Source organism: Hydractinia symbiolongicarpus, chromosome 8 (assembly GCF_029227915.1).
Source record: "Hydractinia symbiolongicarpus strain clone_291-10 chromosome 8, HSymV2.1, whole genome shotgun sequence".
In the NCBI taxonomy this organism is placed as follows: Eukaryota; Metazoa; Cnidaria; class Hydrozoa; order Anthoathecata; family Hydractiniidae; genus Hydractinia; species Hydractinia symbiolongicarpus.
Genome location: NC_079882.1, coordinates 3036046 through 3058984, shown reverse-complemented (window position 1 = coordinate 3058984; position 22939 = coordinate 3036046). Strand labels below are relative to the sequence as shown.

The window sequence follows — 22939 nt, the reverse complement described above, 5'->3', positions numbered from 1 at the left end:
TTGTATAACACTGATACGGTGTTAATCACACTTCTCCATCTAACAAAAATATAAACTAATTTAATAGTTCGCAGCTGTTATAGTTGTTAAAGTACAAAGTTAAGTAAAAATTACTTAACTTTGTACCCCGATCAGAGCTCCGATCCAACCTCGTTCCCAGGGCTCTTTTTCACTTTTTTATGGCTCAGCCATAAAAAAAGTGAAAAAGAGCCCCTGGGAACGAGGTTGAGCTCCGATCATGACGGGCGATTATAATCCGTGTTGTGTTGTTGTGTTGTGGGTTCATCTGCGGCTTCCAGTTCTGGAGACCGCCAATCGAATTCCTCTCATTGCCAGAGGATGTATGTATGCGCAAAGTAGCTTCTCTTCAATACGGATTATTATTATTATTTTCAACAGAAGAAATTCAGCAAGAAAAAGATCACAGTATTATATGATGCGTAAAAAATCATAAAGACACAAAAAGATTTCTGTTCTGTGCTGCAATAAAACGCAATATTTTTAAAAAAAATGATTGTAAGATCCTGCTCACACTTGCTATGCAGTGAAGTATTGGAGAAAATGGGTACTAAACTTGATGACAGGGAGGAGGGAAGAGGCGAATTATTTTTTCAAACCGGTAATGAGGGCGGTAATATAAAAGAAGGCGGTAAAGAAAGATACGGACGAGATTTTTTTTAAAACGGCTTGTTATTGGTTTGGTCCTCTCATTTAAACTATAATGGCAGACATGATTGATTAATTGATTGAAGGAAAAAGAACATCAAATCAAGTATGAAAATAAAGCTGAATTTAGCACTAGTTTGTGATGACATAAGTCATTTGTTTGCCAATTTTCCTCTTTTTAACTGTAACTATATATGGCATTGTTCAAAGTTTTCCTATATATAGCTATATAGCTACATGATCTGTTTAAAATTTGTTTGTTTTTTCAAATATTTTATTTGCCACCACAAATGCAAATATGAGCAATGTAGCTGCGTTTCCCTTTGTGTGGCCTGCAAGTGACTGTTTCAGTTCCTGTGGCAATTGCCTTGGACCTCAACAGATTTTAGCTGGCTATCTCTTCACAGTTCACAGTCACTCATTTTCTGTATTATAAAAATAAAAATGCATAGCTATATATAGCTAGCTGGTAGCTATATATCTCTAGCTAGCTAGAGGAAATTTTAAAAGGCTTTGACCAAAGCAATAATTAGTTTTTATAGTAGCTAGCTAGCTAGCTTTAGACGAGTTTCAATGTTTACGTTTTTAGCATTTTTGTGTCACAAGTAGTTACAAAGTTTAATTGTTGGTATGTAGCTATGTTATAATGATTCTCCACCAATGTTATTTGTTTACATTTAAAATACCATTTTGATTGCTATAAGGGGTTAAAAGTTATACCCTGATGTATGAAGGCTTTTTCGAGGGCTATTTCTGAGGGCCACATTATTATGTCACACTGTTTTTGAACAGAATCTTTTTCATTCTTACATTCTGAGAGCCATTATTATTAACTAGTCGATAACACCTGTGAAATGAATTTACCAATGTGTAGGATATCTATATAATAATACGCCAGTTCTGTGTGTCTGTCTGTCACTTTTGCAAAGTGGATTATATTCTTCACAATTTTCTTTAACAAATTCTATAAAACGTCGCCTTTAAAATTGTTCTGTAATTTACCAAACTTTAACGTTAAAATAGTATTGACGTCAAAGGAAAGTTAATTAAGATTAGTGAAGCCATTACAGTGCGCCTAAAACTTTGAGGCCAAGTAACTTGAAAACGGGGTGGTGATGTCAATGATTTTTTATTGCGTGGGTAACTAGGACCACCTAGGACCAATTTCAGTAATTTCCCAAACCTGGGTCCCCAAATACGTTCTGGGATGGGCAGGTTGATGACGTCATCAAAAAACCTTTAAACCCTTATATCTGCAACCATTTGTCAAAAGTACATGATCCTATACATTGTCTTGATCAGCGTTTCAAGATCTATACGATGAAGCAACATGTATACAAATCTCTAAAAAAAAATTTAATTTTGACAAGTCATTGCTGACATCATCAAATTTTTAAACCCTAAACACTCATCAAAACCACACGATCATATACATTTTCTTGATCAGCAGTGTAAGCTCTACACAATGAAGGAAACATAGAAACAAGTTTCTCAATTTATTTATTTTGTATTTGTACTGCTAATATCAGCAAAAAATCTAAAACAACCTATTTTTCCATTGCCCTTCTACCTAAGTGGATTACTCTGTGGGCTTTATCGACTAGTATACATTAATTATCAATTTTTGGATGGGTCTATCTGGGAGAAAATGCTTGCCTAAAAATTATAATGTTTGAAGATTTAGGTGATTCTATGTAAGTGTTTTGGATGCACCTAAAATGGAATTTTTATTGTATGTTTGGCAGAGAAAAAAGAATAATGGTTAACTAATAATTATATTTATTTTTCACTGTAATTTTCCATGAACATGACAGTAAAAAGCAGTACTATTTTTTTAAGCAACAAAACAGTGGTATTGCACAAGCAAAAAAAAATAAGAAAAAGCGGATCTCATCGTATAATATATTGTAAAAGGAACGAAATGGCGTTTTAAAGCTTAAAATTTATGGAAATACCATGAAAGCCTCCCCCCCTCAGAAAATATCCACAATTTTTGTGAGGATAATGTGATATTTAAGTTCTTAATGAAAAAAATAAAAAAAGTTTTAAAACTTTTGACCTCCTACCTTTATTTTAAGAATTTGAAATTTTTATTGTGTGTTAATTTCTTTAATGTGTGCATGCTGGTAGAAGAAGAATTTATAAAACATGGGCATAAATTATTGCTAAATCAATTAAAAAATTGTCAAATTATATGATGCTCAATATAATTATTTTTCTTTCAGGATGTGTAAAATTGAATACAGAAACAACATGGAATTTTCTTTTCACCTTCTGATACTTCTACTGTTAATACCATTTACACTTAGTGATAGATATGCACGAGAAGAACTTGGTATATCAGATAGACTTAGATTTACCAGCGGAGTTCACCGCTTTTACAACTGCACAGTAAGTTCAAGTGGCTACTTATCGTCTAATCTTAAAATTGGAATTTTTATACATAATTATAAGCCACAATTACAATTCTACATAAACGACACTGGCACATATGAAGTGACTACGGAAAGAGTAGAAGATTTTTATTTTGCATACATAAAAGCAAAGAAGAAAGTTGACAAGAGTAATAATCGCATAAGATTAACAGCAAAAAATAAAATTGATGGTGTTCTTATTGACGAGACACTTTTAAAAATACAAACGGTAGCCAATTTGTCTGCACCGGTATTTTTAAATAGTTCAAACACCATAATTGATATCAAAGACAATTTATTTGTTGGTAGTGTACTAGGAAAGCTTGTTGTGGATGAAGATATACGACAGGTTATTTTTGCAATGTCTGCAAAGTATGTTTCACTGGTCAGTGAGTTTAGTATCACTGTGGATGGTAGAATCTTATTATCAAAAATTGTTAGTGCCAAATCAAAAAACTTTTACAAATTTAAGGTGGATGCTTATTCTGTTAATTCTCAATTTTCCGCTTCAGTATTGGTAAAGATTAATGTGCTGCAAGGAAGTAAACATATTGATCCATACCGAAATCTATTACCAGTGAAACCAGAGAAACCACAACCATCATTTAAGCCACTATTTCAACTAAAGAAAAAATTTGATTTCTCATTTAATGAGCTTGCGCCAACTTCGACAATAATAGGTAGTATTAAAGATAAGAAACATGATTTAACTTATTTTTTCATTGGGGACACTTATAGCAATATATTTGTTTTAAATAAAATTAATGGTTTTATTTCAATCAAAGATTCTAGCAAGATAGACTATGAGAACAGACATATTTACAAGTTGTCAGCAGTTGGAAAGTATAAGAATATTGTTGTTTTCAATGCTACCATAAATTTACATGTGCAAGATGCTAACGACAATTCCCCACAGTTTACTAAACAGGATTTGTATGTTCGAATTGATGAAGATCTTTCAATTGGCTCAATCGTTACAAAACTACATGCATCTGACAGGGATAGTGGAGATAATGGAAAAGTCAGTTTTGTTTTAGCTAACAAGAACAAATTGCCATTTTACATTGATGGTGACACAATTAAAGTGCAACAAAACATTGATCTCATTTCCATGGGACATATCATAGTTTTGCATGTGAAAGCTGTTGATTGGGGAACTCAACTTCGAAGAGAAAGCGAAACAAGTGTTACCATTGAAATCAAACCAGTGAACACCCATAGACCTGTCATAAAACAAACCCAATGTAACATTACTCTGTCCTACAATACTTTATCTACATATATCATTAAGTTTAATGCAGTTGATGAAGACATATATGATAAGTTGGTGTTTAGATTGCTGACTAAAAGCACACTCTACACACTAAATGCTACCACTGGGACATTAAAAATTGCAGATGTGAATAAAGTTCAAGAACACCAATCCAGAGTAGTCCTCCGACTTGTAGCATATGATGGTGTGCATTCTTCTGACGAAAGCATGGTTGTCATTGATTTGAAGTCAGAGTCTTCAATTAAATGCTTGGACAGTAATGAATACGACCGTGTCAGAACATTGCTTCAAAAGAAAAAAACAGAGGTAGTAGCAACTAGAGAGCCAACTAAATCATGCCAACCTTATGGTCTCATCAAATTTTCAAAACAAACATTAAAACAAACATCCATAATATTACCAGAGGATGCACCATTAAATACCATACTTGGGCACTACGAAGCTGTAAATTCCAACATTAATTGTTATGGCCTGATTATGTATACCATAGTAAGTGGTAATAATGGACAATTTCAAATTGATTTGTTTAATGGAACTCTGTATGTATATGATCAATTGGATCGAGAAATAGAATACTTTTATAATTTGAAAATAAAAGCTACCAATATTTACAACCAATCTGCCATTTTAAATGTTCATGTTACTATTCTTGATGTAAATGATAATGCTCCTGTATTTACCAATAGCGGATATTATAAATTTGAAAACTTGCTTGATGTGAAAGGTGCAATTAAAGTTTCTGCTACAGATCCAGATTTAGGATCTAATGGAGAGGTGAAATATTCACTTATGAATCCATCCAAAATCATCAGCATTGATGAAAAATCAGGAGTTTTACACCTTCTGACATCTACTGATAAATTGTGGTACCCAGAATATATATTTGAAATCAAAGCATCTGATAAATCACAAGATAATCAATTATGTGGGTATGCCATTGTGCATTTGGTAATTAATGGAAAAACTAAAGGCCATCCATTGTGTTTAGCAGACAAGCAACAAATTGAAGTGCCAATAAACAGCCCTGTTGGGGTCATTGTAGGAAGGGTATTTGGTTATAACACTGGTTTTGGCAACCTGGATAATGTGACATATTCAATCCTACAAAATTCAAAACTAACTCACTTTCATGACTACTTTCAATTAGACAGTGTGACAGGTTTGATTATGTTGAAAAAAGTGTTATCCCAAAAAGACAAAGGTTTTGTTTTCAGTATGCAAGTTAAAGTTCACATTGGTAGTTCATTTATTTTATGTCATGTATACAAGATTATTGTGGATACTTATGGAACAACAAAACCCAAATTTACTGACAGTGAATTAAGAATTATATCGTTACCTGAAGATGTTGATAAAGGAGCACTAGTGGCAAAATTATTTGCAACACTGACTGGCACGAAAGCTACAGATCAAATAAAATATGAACTGGTAGATGGCAGTGGCATTGGTATGTTTTCAGTTGCAAAATCATTTGGAAACATATATGTTGCAAACAATGAGTTTACCAAACCATTTTATTGGTTGACAGTGCAAGCGTATGTCAGACAGAATATTTACACAAATACTCATGTCCTCATCAAAATTAAATCTTCTAAGGAAAGAAAACCATTTTTCAGTCCAAGTGTGTACCACATTGCCTTAGACCAATCTGAAGAGAAAAATCGTCGTGTTGTGCAATTATTTGCTTCAGATGGAAAACAAGGTTTTATTAGTGATGGTTTAAAATATTCCATATATGCAGGAAATGATAATAAATACTTTAAAATTGATAACACTGGAACCATTTATTCGCAGCAAAAAATAAATGTAGGCTTGTACAAGCTTAATGTGACTGTCTCCAGCAAACTAAACTCAACTTTAATATCCCATGGATATGTACAAATAAATGTTTATAACAAGAATTTAAAACCACCACAATTTACTGAGTCAATGATCATTGTGAATGTTTTCGAGACAAAAGGCAGTTTGCATCCACCTTTTCTTTTTCAGTCATTAGCTCTAGATGAAAACAAATTGAAAGACAATAAATTACGTTATGAGATATTGTTCTCAACAAAATTCACAATAGACTCCAAGACTGCTGTTGTAAAGACTAATCAAGACTTCAGTGTTGGGGACTTTGAATATTTCAATGTTCAAGCAAGAAATTCTGCTAACCAAACTGCTAGTATAGGCTACTCTGTACAGTTCGTCTCAAGACCTTTAGCACCAACAAATCTGTCATTTAAAAAGCCAAAGTATGTATATAATATTCTCTTGATTTAAATTTTGAAAAACCATTGCAACTTTGTCAAATATTACATGCTGCAAGGTAGCATACTCTTCCATCTATATTTAAAAAATTGTTAAGAAATAGTGATGTGTTTTATTATTTTTTCGCAAAAGGAAATAGATAGTAGGAAACAACCATTTTGCAAATATTTAAATGTCCACTGCATCCCTGATTTCTGTGTTTAAATGTTAAAGTGACACAGCATGTTTGTAGTATTTGACATAAGGTAGTGACTAAAATAGTCTGACTCTGTAGAACATGTTTTTAGCTACCTCTTAAAGATGAAAGAAAATGTTATCAATGTTCCTGTTGTTGTTCTTACCCAAGAAGTCAACAAAAATTCGTCTGGACCAGTTTTCTTTTACATTATATCTGGAAACGAATGGCTTAACTTTGCTATTTTACCAGGCAGGTGTTTTCTATGTTGTTTTGCTTAACAACAAGTGTTTCACAAACTTTCAGTTTGGAATAATTGTATTCATGTAAATGTGTTTATTTTGTTTATTATTTATATTTTATTTGTATTTTATTTATTTGTTTCAGGAAGTTCCACATTGACTGTCACGAAGCCGTTAGATTACGAATGGAAATCAGTTCATTCACTAAAGGTGCTAGCCTTCGATGGTCTTGTTTTTGCAACAACAGAAATAAATATTCATGTTGAAAATTTAAACGACAATTTGTTGACAGTTTCACAACCCTGCTTCGAGGCCAGAATATACGAAAATACAAAGTCTGAAAAAAGCCTTATAACCATAAAAGGTCAGGTCTATTTCAAATTAATTAATTACCTAGTGTTGACAAGATTTGCTTTTACAGGGATGGATAGTGGTTTTATCTTTTTTTAAGTATTTCTTTTTTGCAAGGCCTGTTTTATGTAAAAATACTACTACAAGAAAAACAGGCACACCTAAAGTTAAAACTGACTACAAACACAAAAAATAATCAAATGACAAATACTGTATAAAGTTTCTTTTATGGTTTTTCTTGAGAAACATTTTTGTTGCTTTTTGGCACTTTCGTAGAGCTCATTCTTTACAAAACCTCGTACCATTTCCTATTTTTGTAAATATATTGTGTTTTTTAAACACAAAGTTCTATTTGCATCATACCTTCTGTCACAACAAAACATTTGAGAAATGTAAACATTTCTTATAGTTACTGACCCTGATGGAATGGATGAGGGTTTTAGTTATATTTTAATTAATGATGTTGAAAAGAATTCGCCATTTGCTGTATCTAAAAATGGTATAATATCTGTTAAACCTGGCATAACTTTTGATCGAGAAGAACAAGAAGAACATATTATGACAGTGGTAGCTGGATCAGAGAAAGAAAATGCAACATATTGCGTCAAAATTGTAATTGAGGATATGAATGATCATGCACCTAATTTTACTGAAGCATTATACACAGTTTCTGTGTTGGACTCAACGAGTGTTGGCTCATCAATTATGGCAGTTTATGCTACCGACAAGGATAGTGGTATGTGTGTTTTCACCGCTAATGTCTGACTTGTGGTTTCGTGACTTCCATGCCTAAACTACTGGTCTTTTGTGCTTAATGTAGAGGTTATGATTGTCATAGCATTGCAGCACAACACTCTGTTTATAACAACAAAATTAGAAATTGTACCCCTTCCCACATGTTTAATCCATATTTGATATTGTGTCAGGAATTTGGAATTATGGACTATATTTGTGTTTAGGATTAAATGCTGATTTATCATACAGTCTATCTGATGTGTCTGACCATTTTGGAATTAATCCAAAAAGTGGTGTGCTTTATGTAAAGAATAATTTGACAAACTTGCTTGAAAATAAGTTTGTTTTGAATGTAGCTGTAAAAGATAATGGAAAACCATCATTTTCTTCCTACACCAAAGTGAAGGTATGTTTTTAAAACTGAATATTTTGTTTGTTTGTATTGCATCAATGTTTAAATCTTACTTGTTTGCTTTCATTAAAGAAAAGTTGTTTACTAAGGATAAGAATAGAATATTTTACATACACATGCCTTTTTAGATAAATGTCATTGCTGATTTGCAAAGTTTGCAATTTAAGCAACCCTATTATGATGTGTATGTTAGTGAGAATGTCCGTGTTGGTTCGTTAGTCAGTCAAAAGATTAATATAAATGTTTCATTGGTAAATTATGAAATTCAAAGTCTTGGTGATTCCTGCTATATTGATTTTTGGATCGATCCTTTTACTGGTACCATCTTAACTGCAGTAAGTGCCTTTTTTTACTTGTTGATTTAATTGTATCAACAACATATTCCTGAAACAATGTTTTTGTAAAATCATTTCTCCTTCTCACAAATTCTTTAATCGCACAGTGCTCCTAAATAGTTTCTGGAATTTTATTTCTACTCTAATGAAGATTTAATATTAAGTGAACATTCAGAGAAAGCGTTTATTCAAGTAACTAATTGATTGAAAAACTGATAAAGTACTGTCAAGAATATTACCCTTCCAATTTTCACATTGATAAGTTGGTTGCACTTGGAAATAACAGAGTGGATTTTTATTGGAGGTGCTTTTTTGCAGGAAATAAGTGATAAATCACCTTACTGTGTATTGAAATATGTCAAAAACAAACATTTTTCTCTTGTTTCTTTATTTTAGCATAAAAACCTTTTCCTAATTATATTTTCTATTTCTTGGAGTAAAATCATTGACGCTCAAGCAACTTTAAGTTGAATCTTAGCTTGGTATGCTTTTTAAATTTTAAGTTTGAAGATACATGGAATTAACCCTTTTTGGTCTGGTTTATTTCGAACATTTATCAACACATAACCTTTACATAGCAGATATTTTATACCAGATACTTCTTTTTAGCAGGAACCTCTCTGTAGCAGACACCTCTCTATAGCGGATACCTCTAAATAGGATTTTCACGAAGCGAATTGAATGGCAAATTCGCCAGAACACAGTTTCAGAAGAACCTCTATGTGATGGTCACCTTTCTATATCGAACACTTTTATGGTCTTGATGGTACCTGGTATAGAGAGGTTACACTAGGTTTGCCAAAATCTGTTCACAATTACTGCTTTCAAAAGTGTGATCAAAGCTACACAAAAATGTTCTTTTTTGACGTGTTAGCCTCTATCACTTATTTTTTTCTGACTAAATCAGAAATATTTGAGAAAGTTTTTACTGTTACTAATTTTATGATTTGGTATTTTTTTAGTCTGTGTTTGATGCCGAAAAAATCAGAAACTGCTCTTTTATGGTGCATGGCATATTGCATGGAGAAATCATCTCTTCAACTGAAGTGTTTGTGACTATTGTTGATATGAACGACAACAAGCCAGTCTTTTTAGATGTCAGTTACAACGGTACAATAAAAGAAGGCCAAAAAAGTTACTCTAAAATCATGACTATTAATAACGAAGCTTTGGTAGTTAGAGCTACAGATGTTGATGTGGGAGACAATGGACTTGTAAAATACTCTTTTGTTGAAGAAACAGTCAGAATTTATTTTCACATAAATAAAGATACTGGTGAAATCCTTTCCAATATGGTAAGTTTACAGTCGACATTTTTATATTTTCTTTTTTTGCTGCATTTTTTATTGACTGTTGTTCTGGATTTCCACTCTAGCGTTTGTTTTTCTAAAAAAAATTAATTGGATTAATTTAGTTTTAAATTTAAACATACCATTATTTTGCACAATTTTATATTATTATATTTGTGCATTTTTTTTGTCTATGCAAGAGAAGGCATTAAGCTTTCTCATTATTATTGTCTTTGATGCACTAACTTTTTCTAATGTCTTTCAGGTACTTGATTATGAAAGACATCCTCATTCATTTAATTTCCATGTAAAAGCATCAGACCAAGGTTTTCCTGCAAACTCAAAAATTGTACCAGTCACAGTGCATCTAACCAACATCAATGATAAAATGCCAGAGTTTCATAGGATTAACACAATTTCCATTTTAAGGCCTGTATATAATGGAACCATAGTTGCGACTGTGATAGCAAAGGATAGTGACATGTTGAGTAAATCACAATTGGTATACAGTTTGGAAAGTGATGCATTTGACATTCAACCACTAACAGGTAACACTGAAATTGTTTTTTCTTTAACACAATTCTTATAGAACTGTACACATCTAACAAGTAGCTCATTACTCTTTAGGAGTGGTATTTGTGAAGGAGCCATCTTATTTAAAAAATCGAGAAGTTATCACTGCGCAGGTTTCGGTTAGTGATGGCGTATTTAGCAATAGAGATGTCATGCGATTTCAATTAAGTACTTACCAGCACAATCCAAATTTTTATTTTGTTTATGGAACGACATTGGCAAGTATCCCAGAGAACACCAACGTTGAGACCACTGTTAAAGCAGTAAATCCTGTCGGATACAGTGCTGGCGAAGCTTTGCAATTTCAAATACTTAACCCAAATAGTTTATTTACTATTGGGAAGAAGTCTGGTGTTTTAAAAACAAAACCGGAAGCTATATTCGATCGCGAGAGTAAAGAATATTTTCTTATTTATGTGGAAGTATGTAAACCGCTGCATCCAAGCATTGTGGCAAGAACTACAGTCAATGTAACCATTACTGACAAAAATGACAACCCACCTGTGTTTTCAAGAAGCAAATATTACAAAGCCATAGATGTCGATACTTTGAAAGGCACAAAATTGATTTCTGTTGTTGCTACTGATGCAGACATGGATGAGAATGGGAGAATTAGGTATGTTTTTTTCATAGTGGGGTGTACACATTTGTAGTTCTTTATACGATCGCATGTTTTTGGTAATCTGCAAATTTCTTTTTTATTTATACGTTCAATCATTCACTTAATTCTTTCCATACTCTGAAATTTTATGTTAGATGCAAACTTTGGAGTTTCTTTCACATGCTTCTGTTTTTGGAGTCAGTATATATTCTTTGAATTTAGATACGAAATTGCTTCCGGTAATCAAGAATATTTTGAATGCAATTCAGAAACTGGTGCCATATTCCTTAAAAAGAAGTTTCTCAAAAGTCACAACCCCAAATATTACCTGACAATTAGAGCTTCTGACAATGGCAGTCTCGTTCTAACTTCAGTTTGTACTGTAGAACTTCAAATTATAAACGAGGACCAACCAATGTTTACCAACAACTATAATGCCCTTGTGTCAGAGGATGCACAACCAGCTGAGCATGTCATACAAATTGAGGCTAGAGGACACAATCAGCGTCAAGTGTATTATCAAATTGTGGGGGGAGATGAATACGAAGTTTTTAATTTGGGCTTCACCTCAGGTATAGGCTAATCACATGTTTAGCAAAGATTAATATCTCTTTTGTATCTCTTAACGTATATTTTTTTATCTGTAGGAAACCTTTCTGTTTCTGGTCAGCTTAATTATACGCGTGACGCATGTTACCGTTTGGCTGTGAAGGCTATTGACAGTTTGACAGGTTCTTGGTCTGAAGCTGAATGTGACGTTACTGTCGTTGACACAAACGACAACACTCCAATGTTTGTGCAAACAGCTTACTTTGCTACCATTTTAGAAGATTCTGTAATAGGTTAAGATCTTGTTTTTGTTCTTGCTGCTGCTTCTGTTTTTATTCTCTGTTTCTCTTTTACACATATGAAAAAGCAAGTTCTTCACAGTGATATTCATTTCTAGGTCACATGGTCCTGCAGGTTAAAGCAGTTGATGCAGATGTTGGTTCCAATGCAAAAGTCACTTACTCACTTTCTGCTCAAAGGGATAAATCTCTGGAGAAGTTTTCCATCGACGCAACTAGTGGTAAAATAACATTGACATCAATGCTTGACTCTGAGCGTGAAGCTTCACATTTGCTTTACATCACTGCAACAGATCAAGGTGTACCAGCAAAGTCTAGCTTCACCACTGTCAGTGTTTACGTAGCTGATGTAAATGACAACCACCCTGTTTTTTTGCAATCAAATTATAAATTTTTCGTTGATGTTTACTCCGGCAAAGAAAAACAATTCGTTGGAGTGGTGCGCGGCTTAGATGCTGACGTCAGTAGTGAATTAACTTACCAATTGACCGCACCATCACTAGTCGTAGGAATAGAATCAAAGTCTGGTGTTTTGTATCTCCGTAAAAAGCCGACTCCTGAATCAGTTATTGAATTGAAAGTTAGTGTCAGTGACTCAAAGTATGCAGCGTTTGCATCTGTAGAAATTAGGGTCAGTGCAATGAATGACAACAAACCAGTGTTTTGCAAAAAAGAATATGCTTTCGTCGATGAGACGGACAGCAGGAAGAAGCAAAAAATCTTTTCCCTAGGTGCTGCAGACAAAGATAAAGGGAAATTTGGAAAAATAACATATCAAATAGATTCTTTAAATGCAAAAAAGTATTTTTCAGTTGATGAAAATGGTTATGTGTTCACCAATGGTTTAACTTTTGACCGCGAGCAAAAAGGTCGATATGACTTACCTATACGTGCAACGGATGAAGGTGGAAGATTTTCCTTATGTGAATTGATTGTGAAAGTCAAAGATGAAAATGACAATGTACCTGTATTTGAATATCCCTTCTATGAGGCAAATGTTTTGACGTCACAAATTTCAGCTGATTCTTTACTACACGTCGTTGCGCATGATGCAGATGAAGGTAGCAATGCAGAGTTAAACTATATGCCGCATGGGTTAGGAGAGTAAGTGGACTTTTTTACTGAGTTGTATTTTAACATCGCAGATTGGTTACAATAATAATTGAGAATACTCAATGATTTGTTTACCCCACAATTCTCCATTTTCAAGGTCTACTTCAAATTTTAAAATCTTTAAGGTTAATGGTGGAAAATCTTCAAGCCGCAGGGCTTCTTGTTTTTATATAAAATGTTTTGTAGATCAAACAGAATTGTAGCATCTACTCAACAGACACATCAAAGCATCTTTTACTTGATATGTGTGTGTGGTGATATGGTTTTTTGACTCATGCCTGAGTGCACAAAATGCCCGCGGCCTCTATGATTAGGCATAACCTTTGTTCGGCCTGTAATCAATATTAAAGCCATATCGTCAGTAATACTGTTGACTGTGTTCGTAATTTTTACCAAGAACATTGGAACTACTTATAAATACTGCATTTTTTATATTCTTACTTAGAGAGAAAACTACTCCAATTGTTGTTGATGAAAAAACAGGGTTGGTTTCACTAGCCGGTTCTCCAAAAGGTGCCATGTACCAGTTTTCTGTACGAGCTTCTGACAATGGCTATCCTGTGCAACAGTCAAAACACACCAATGTAAAAATTGTCGTCAAAAGATGGAACTATAAATTGCTTGCTTTTACTAACGACTCTTATCACGTCAGCATAAACGAGCAAGATGAAACGAAGAAATCTATTATTGCTGTGCAAGTGAATATCAAGGACCTTAACAGGACTGTAAGATATAGCTTAGTAGATGGAAATTTACCATTTACCAAAGCTAATGAGTATTTTAAAATTAATGCTAATAGCGGTAAAATCAAACTGCGAAAACAACTTGACTACGAGAAGATAAAGATGCATAAACTGATGGTACGAGCGACGACTGATACCGAGAATCATCGTGCAACCTGTTTCGTGTACGTTCGTGTCAATAACGTACGAAATCAAAAACCTTGGTTTGAAAGCAGTCGATATGAAATTCAAATTGCGGAAAATACGCCCGTACGAAAAAGAATTCTGCAAGTTTTAGCTCGAGATAGCAATGCAGACACAAAAAGTGACATCAAATACACCATCACTTCTTCTGAAAGAAGTTTGTTTGCTTTGAACAAGGACAGCGGCTGGATTAAGATAAATCAACCCTTAGATCGAGAAGCAAAAGCGTTCTATGAATTGAAGGTGAAGGCTACAAACAGTAATGGTGAATCAGCTGATGCAACAGTTCGAGTCCACCTTGTCGATGTGAACGACAGCCCCCCGAAGTTCTCTTCGCCATCATACCTTTTTGAAGTCAAAGAAGATGCACTCATTGGTCAGCCTATTGGGAGTGTTAGCACAACTGATCCTGACGTTAATCCAACTATACATTACTTTATACTGTCAGACACTTCCAATGTATCCTTCTCCATCAACGTTAAGACTGGCCAAATCAATGTTTTGCGTAAATTGTTATTGTCGCATTACAAGTTTACTGTAGTCGCCTACGATGGAGTACACACGACCAATGCAGTTGTAAGTGTCAAAACTGTGGATGTCAATAACAACCCGCCGTTTTGTGAGAATTCCTACTACAAAATATATGTGAGGGAAAATCAAAATGTAAGCACTCCACTTTTGCGCATTAAAGCTAGCGATGCAGATCCTAGCGATTCTTTAAAGTATCTCATCCAAGGTGACGGTGTTGGAAAATTCCAAATCAATAAAACAACGGGTACGTGCTGCTTCTGCTGCTGCTCTTGTGTTTGTTGTTGTTGTTGTTGTGGTTGTTGTTGTTTTTGTTGTTGTTGTTGTTCATGTTTTAATTTTGATAATGTTATAAGTTTATGCTTAATAATTTATTTTTAGGCCTGCTAAACGCAGTCGAATCGTTAGACCGGGAAACGAATGACCGGCATGATTTTAAAGTAGCTGTAGCGGACAAAGCAGGTCATATTTGCACGTCTGATGTTTTTATAAGTGTACTAGATGAGAACGACAATGCGCCAGTATTCGAACAGCAGTCGTACAGTACAACCGTTAGAGAGAAGTCAACACAATCAATGGTACTGACCCAGGTATGTTTTATTTGATAACGCAGCTTGTTGCATTAGGCTGGCCCTCCATGAATTATCCATGGTCTCTTGGTCCTCTGAGATCGATAGAGATGTGCATATTTTACATGGCTAGCATGATGAATATCGAGGGATTTATCCTGTGTATTATTTCCAGGAGAGGACATGGTATTCAATGCTCATTTTGAGCTACCCAAACTCAATTAGGGTCCACGCTCTACCAGACAAATCCCTGCAACATCCAACTGCCCACACAGCGTGCCCTCTCGCCAATATCCCTGACATGGCTTGGGTTAACCTGGGGCTACGATTCTTAATTTTAAATAGAATTGGGTGATTTGACATGGATTGACCCACACAAGTTGACGCAGTAACAGCCTTTTTTTTACATCTTAAACTAAATTTACTTTTATTTTTGGTTGGTCAGGTTTTAGCTTTCGATCGAGACAGTTTGCACAATCGTCAACTGAAGTACACCATGCAGAACAACAAAGACGACATATTTTCAGTTGGTGCATATGGTATCGTCTCTCTCTCCAAGCCGGATCTGATAAACCAAAAAAATCAAGCAAAACACTCTCTAATAGTGAAAGCCACCGACCTAGGCCAGCCCAGTCTGTCAGCCGTAACTAACTTGGAAATTGTCGTCCTCACCAGTACAGACACTCCTCCGCAGTTTGAAGAATTAGGATATCTCTTTGTGATAAAGGAGAACTCGCCAGTTCTCACCAATGTGGGTACTATCGCAGTTAAGGTTGCTGATAGCTTGAAAGACCAAACTGTCATGATGAAACTGCTTAATGACCACGGTGGCATGTTCACGTTGAAGAATAACTTATTGCAGGTGAAAATTTGTCTTATTGCTTTATCACATCTACTCGTGAAAGCTATCTTTGTGTCTATTGCGAATCTTTCCGTTAATTTTTTGACACTCACCCGCATTCGTTTTTTTAAGCCAACACTTAAGAACATGCTAAAAATAAACTTGTACTGGACTTTTTGACAGAAATGGAAATGCAGGGAAGTTGCTCCTTTTTTTCTCTATGAACACAATTAAGTAGAACGGTAACCGATATTTACCAATCTTTTATTTTACTATAGATACAAAGTACCCTTTTTTGCATTAATTGTTAATATGTTTTAAAGAAAAATATAAAAAATTAGGAGCATCTGTAGCGAGTTTATATAGCTACAGAAAAGTAGTTATCCACGCTCTTTCTGATAAGAATATCAAAATTCTAACTAGGCTGGTCACTATTATTATTTCTCTATTGTTCTACACAAAAGACCCATTGTTTTTGACCTAAAACGCTAGCCTGATATTCTCATAAAGCATGATCCTATAAAAGAAAGCGGGTATGGGAATGTTAAGTCTTTACGATCATCCAGAATTTGTTTGCTTTCTTTTTTCAGCTTCAAAAGCCATTGGATTATGAGCAAAAGATAAAGTACTCGTTCAGGGTGAAAGCTTGGTTTAAGCAAATTCCCTCTCTTTCTTCGCTGGTAAATGTTGAAGTGGCTGTTACAGATGCAAACGATTTTACGCCTGTCTTTCTGGAAAAATCTTACTTTAAACCAATCGATGAAAACGTCAGGCCCGGTACATTTGTGCTACAGGCGTTTGCCACAGATGCCGACGGTTCAAAAGAAAATTCCCGCGTGATCTACAGCTTGATGAGTAAGCATGTCGTACCGTTCGCAATTGATGCTGAAACAGGGGTGCTCGTCGTAAATGGGTCGATCGATCATGAAATTCGTAATAGTTACGAGTTTTACGTTACGGCTGAGGATAATGGAACGCCAAAATTGTCGTCTAAGGTTGAAGTAACGATTAACATTACTGATCTGAATGACAATGCACCGGTTATCAGTGACTACAACACCAGTCTGATCATTCACGAGGGAAAACTACCTGGTTCTACTCTCCTTAAGTTAAGCGTAACTGATAGAGATTCTGCTGCGAATGCTGCCCCGTTTTATTGCATGCTGTTACATGGAGATAGTAGCATCTTCGAAGTTGGCACCGAGAACGGAATTAACTGTGTAATAAAGTCGAAGAAGTTGTTTAACATTAAAGAAAAGTCGGAATACGATCTTCTTATTCGAGTTACTGACTCTGGTAAAAGTTCTTTTAAAAACTTCTGTTAATTTATTTTATATTTTTTTTATTATTGTGTTTAACGTATTGTTTTATTTAGGTACTCCGAAACGTTACAGCGAATCTAAAGTAAAAGTGTTTGTCGTCGAAGAAAGCTACTACGCGCCTGTCATACAAGACCCGAAAATATTTTTCGTCATTGTGTCAAAACCGTACGGGGTAACAAAGATCGGAGATATTCGTGTTTTTGACAAAGACCGGAACGACATTCACCAATACAAAATAACGGCCGGAAACACTGAAAGTTATTTCTCCGTACAACAAATGACCGGCGTAATTGAGGGTAAACCAGAGCGAGGATCGTACTCTCTCTCAATTGAAGTGTCTGATGGGAAGTACTCAGACTCTAGCTTGTTTAAAATTGTCGTCCACGAGCTGGTGCAAGAAGTATATGTGAAAAGTCTGCAAGTATCGCTGACCAATATTGATGCACGCACCTTTATTCAAAATAAAATGATACAATTCGTGGAAGCTATGGCTGCCATTTCTGGACGCAATATCGAGAATGTTTTCATTTGGTCCATTCAAAATATAGAAGCCAAGTCAGCTCGCATTAAACGAAGCTCGACTGCAAAAACCTTACTTGCTGTCGCCGTGCAAAATCCATCAGATTTGGTAAGACTAGTGTCTTTTGTTGCTTTCAAATGTGTGATCTTTAATTGAATGTTTTTTTACTTCAATTCCCCTGAATTACGCTTATACTTCTTTACGGTTTTAGCCCAGGAGGTAAGCATTTCTATTCTTCTGTTGTAGAGTTACATGGATCCAAAAGAGCTGAAGGACTACATGATAAACAGCAAAGCTCGTTTTGATGACATTGCTATCAACATTTACGTATCTGAGGCTGAATGTTCTGCGAAGACCTGTCCGACCTCACAGACATGCGCCGTAACATTGACACCTAAGGAGGAGATCATCTCATTGTACACTCCAAGTGGTTACATGTCTTTCCAGCGGGACGAAAAGTGTTACTGTAGTGACTGGAGTGAAGGTGATGACTCTTCTTTTCTTTGTTCCAATGTTTTGCCAGAAAGCCAGCAGTCACCAATGTTTTAGGAACGTTAATCCTTCAATGACGGTTTCAATAACTTGCATTAATTCGTTTTTTAGCTATTGGCACAGAGTGCATCTCAAAGGATTTGTGTCTCCCAAACCCGTGCAAAGTATGGGAGAAGTGTATCCAAAGTGGCACATCTTTTAGATGTGAATGTCTTGATTTTGATAAATGCACCACCCGTACGTTTTTCTTACTATTTTTCTGTTGCATACCCATTTTTGTTATACTATATAACTTTTATCTCCACGTTTTAGCTGCCAGCAGTAGCGTGACGCTAAACGGGGCGTCCTATGTTAGCTATGGACTCCGCAGAGATTTCGACGAATTATTCAGTTCACTCTCAATGAGTTTTCGAACGGAAAGTAAAACAAACATCTTATTTTACGCTTATGGAAGAGACTTCTTCATTGTGGAGGTAATTTTTGGATCACTTTCCTTTTTTAAGAAAGAATTGATTCTTTCTAAACCGCGCTCAATATCGTTTCAGGATCCCTTCAGTAACTTTTCCTTAAAATTGTTTGGCAACGTTGTTTGGTTGCTTATTCTTTCTGTATAAAATTAGTCACTTTTTGCTTGGAACGGTTGCCAAATCATGCTAAGAATGCAGAAAATAACGATACACGAGTTGTGTCTGACGGTTGAGAACCTTTCACTGGCTAACAACTTAGGTTTGATATAATAGTTTGTTGTGATTAAAAATCAAGTAAAGCCTTCTATTTCTAGGGTTTTTTGTTCTAGCTTTCTCTTACGTTTGCGTTGAATTCTTTAGCTCTGTTTACGAACGAAAATTTTGTAATAATTTATAGGAAAATAATATATAATGCTTTACGCTGTGTCGCTTTTGAGAAGAAAATATATGTCTAATGAACTTGTATCAACGTGTTTAAAAACTCTTAGATTGAACTGGGTTACCTCCAAGCACGTTTCGATTTTGGAAGTGGAGTTGGCTCGATAGGTATCACAGAGAAGGAAGTGAGTGACGGAAACTGGCATGTCGTGAAAGTGGAACGGTCGGGAAATTACGTCGCGGTAACCTTAGATCAAAACATGTACATGGCTAGTGGTCGTGCTCCTGGAAACAGTGCGAAAATTAACATCAATGGTAATTCAGTTGTGTTCGGCGCAGGTGTTTCGAAAGATGGTGAGTTTGTCCACTGCTAAACGAATCTTGTCTTCTTCCAGTGTGATTGTTCCTTAAGGTTTTATTCATCTTATCTCTTATTTTTTCAGGAACCCCCTTCTCTGGATTTAAGGGTTGTATGAAAGAATTAAAATTGAATAAAAAATTGCTGGCGTTCAGTGGTAGTAATGACATTGCGGAAACGATTGAGACGCGAAATGTCAAATATGGATGTAAAGATTCCGGCAAGTGTTCACTTAGCAATTGTCCAACATTTAGTGACTGTATCAACACCTTCACATCTTATAAATGCGTCTGTTTACCCGGCCACTTTGGTACGTTTTAATTTCCTTGTTTTCCTTTAAAATAGACAAAAAATGTGTTGGTAAATCGTAAAATTAGAATTCACTGATTTTCTAGGTTCGACATGCAAATCGAAATTGACGTGTGCCGACCGACCGTGCAAAAACAATGGTATCTGCACATATGAAGAAGTTGACGGCCAAATTTCCTATAAGTGCACGTGTAAGCAAGGTTTCACAGGTGCACAATGTCATATCGACTTGCAGTCCTGCTCATCAAAGCCGTGTTTAAACAATGGCCGTTGCATCGTCGTAAATTCGAACACCTACAAATGTGACTGTAAATCAGGATTTTCTGGGGAAAACTGTGACATTAATAACAATCCATGCTCGCCGAATCCTTGTTATAACGGAGGAAAATGCATCAAAATGTATAACAATTACAAATGCGAATGTCCCCCTGGTAAAAAGGGCTTAAGATGTTCCGCCGGGGATTACTGCAGCCACGTCAAGTGTGAAAATAATGGAAAGTGTTACGAGCTAAGGGATGGTTCCCGATGTATTTGCAAGAAAGGGTTTGGTGGATCCAATTGCGAACAAGATAACAACGAATGTTTACGCCCTGATACCTGCAAAAACGGTGGCACTTGCATCAATACGTGGGGGTCACATTACTGTAACTGCACAACTGGTAGTTCTGACGCAGACTGTGCGAATGCTGTGCGCAAAAACAAAGAAGAACTTCCCTTGATTTTTATCATTGTAGGCGTAGCAGGAGTGCTAATTTTGATTATTGTTATTGCCATCATGATCTGTTGCTGCAAAAAACGCAAGCGATCATATGCTACACCGAGAGAAGGGGCGCCGGAAAGGAAGTATCCGCTTAATCGCTACCAAAGGGAAGATTATGAGCTGGCAGAACTTTTTCCGCCCAACCCTCCACCTAGAGGCTTTCCTGCACCTCCCGCATACTATGAAGAAAATGATAATGATCAAGCATCTGCTGCTATGTACGACCCTTCAGTGACATTCTCTGGTACTTCATCCCCAAACGATGGTATGATAAAGATGAAATTTAATCTGGCTAGGAGGAGCGTGGAGTATAACTCAGATGATGAGGAAGAGGAAGATATGCGATATCACTGGGACTACTCAGAGGTACTTGCACCTATAGGACTCGATGCCTTCTGGCCAGGCAACCCCAACCACCCCTACTTGATTGTTTTAAACAATGTGAAGTGGTTTCTCTCTTTTTTGTGATGCTTAACTGTAACGTGATGTAAACATGATGACACTTTGTCACGTGTATACCGCAAAAATGATACGACATGCAAGTTGTAACAAAAAACAAATCTCAAGTCACGTACTCATGAGGGATGAGCTATGGGGATAAAATTTGTTGATACTAGTACTAGAGATAGATAATGATTTAATAATTGTTATTAATTCGATTCCACTTTACTAGGTTCTATATCTTTTTTAGGTTCCTGAAGATGTGATAAACAGTAAAATGTCAAGAGAAGGAAGTCGTATCGGCCTGACAAAAAACGACCATTATTATCCAGAAGGCGAATATGAATATGTTGACATTCCTCAAATACCAGAACGACCTGCCAGCAGACGATCCTCTTTACCTGGCTTCTCTGAATGTGAAAACGACATGCCCGAGCTTCCTGCGTTGAGGTTATCAAGGCAATCCTTAAAATATGGAAACCAGTCTCCATCTACATTGCCTCGTCTACCTCCAGATCTTTCTTCAAGGGAATTCAATAATAGATATTCGTTATTGTCTGACGAGAACGAACCGAACACTTCCTACTTTCACGACATGCTCGAAGGGGAGACGGTGTCAGACATTACGAACGTCACTCGTCCATACAAAAAACCGTACGCTGGTAATAATTACGAAGACGATGCGAGTGATTTTGATGATCGATTGGACGGCTTGACGGAAACGTCATTCAACTCGGATGATGACTGTGCAACAGAAGCTGACCCACTGGATCCCGAAAATACAAGACAGCTCGAACGTGACATCAAAAAGCTAATCAAAGATTTACAAAAACGTACGGAAGAAGACGAGTAAAGTGAATATATTTTATATCTTATTCCGTATTGGAATTAAAACATTTAAATGATTGTTGTTCATGTTTAAAATGAAACTTACTTTTTTATTGTTGGATATTTTTTTATTTTTTTTTTGTGTGTAAATTTTGTTGACATTATGCTTTTCTGTTGACAAATGTATGTGTGCCAAATGATATGTTTGTTGCTATGCAGTAGCCGTTCTGCGTAAATTTTTTTGAAGTGTGTTTGAGGCCTAAAAGATTGGAAATGACGTCATGATATATAAACACACAATACAGTGGTGTATTCGAATTTCACTGATTTTTGTATAGTAACTTCATAACGTAGGTTGTTTTGTTTTGAAGCATGTGAGATTATTTTGCACTGTGCACATCAAATCTATTTTTAACCGTCCTAATTTTATCATCAACCCAGCGTTTTATGCAGCGCATGCGTAAACATTTTTTTAAAGAAATGTGCAGAAAAAATTTATAGTTTTATTATTTACATTGTTATTACTTCTATACATATATTTTTTGTTAAGATTATTTATTTTATTCGCTTTTTTCTTTCATTTTTCTACTAAGTGTGTACGTGTGCAGTATTGTAATTTATATGACATCATACATAGTAAATGTTTTTGACTAGTAACAACGTCAATGTATTTTGTAAATTGTTTTTGTATACAAGTTTTTGAGAAAGGATTGTTCGAAGTTCTCAAGTCAAGTCAGGCCAGTCAGTCTCTCGACACGTACAGCATACATTGTGATGCAATGTCACGTTGGCTATTAAAGTTTAAGTTTCATGCTGTTCTTCTGACGTAATCTTGTTTAATGTCTTTTCTAACCATCTTTTCAGGGGTTTTCGGAGGGGGGGGGGGGGGGGGGACTGGCATGCCATTTTGCACTATTTTT

At 35.5% G+C, this 22939-nt stretch overlaps 1 protein-coding gene across 1 annotated transcript; it reads left to right on the top strand.

The window, feature by feature from the left end:
- The first annotated feature begins 2873 nt into the window (after positions 1-2873).
- Positions 2874-22044, top strand: LOC130655850 (protocadherin Fat 3-like). Its single transcript, XM_057458663.1, has 24 exons — positions 2874-6590; positions 6894-7037; positions 7173-7387; positions 7784-8110; positions 8334-8515; positions 8650-8856; positions 9819-10151; positions 10411-10693; positions 10773-11334; positions 11542-11891; positions 11967-12161; positions 12266-13271; positions 13726-14981; positions 15116-15324; positions 15749-16165; positions 16735-17440; positions 17520-18094; positions 18233-18470; positions 18590-18715; positions 18791-18951; positions 19434-19677; positions 19767-19991; positions 20077-21116; positions 21442-22044. Exons 1-24 carry the CDS (start codon positions 2893-2895, stop codon positions 22042-22044), a joined length of 13302 nt encoding a protein of 4433 aa, XP_057314646.1. The 5' UTR covers positions 2874-2892.
- The last annotated feature ends 895 nt before the right edge of the window (positions 22045-22939 follow it).

Excerpts from the sequence above, each read along its gene's own strand:
- LOC130655850 (XM_057458663.1), top strand. The coding sequence starts at position 2,893 with ATGTGTAAAATTGAATACAGAAACAACATGGAATTTTCTTTTCACCTT. Across the intron at positions 15,325-15,748 it reads AATCAATGGTACTGACCCAG|GTTTTAGCTTTCGATCGAGA; the intron begins GTATGTTTTATT and ends TTGGTTGGTCAG. Across the intron at positions 21,117-21,441 it reads ATCACTGGGACTACTCAGAG|GTTCCTGAAGATGTGATAAA; the intron begins GTACTTGCACCT and ends TATCTTTTTTAG.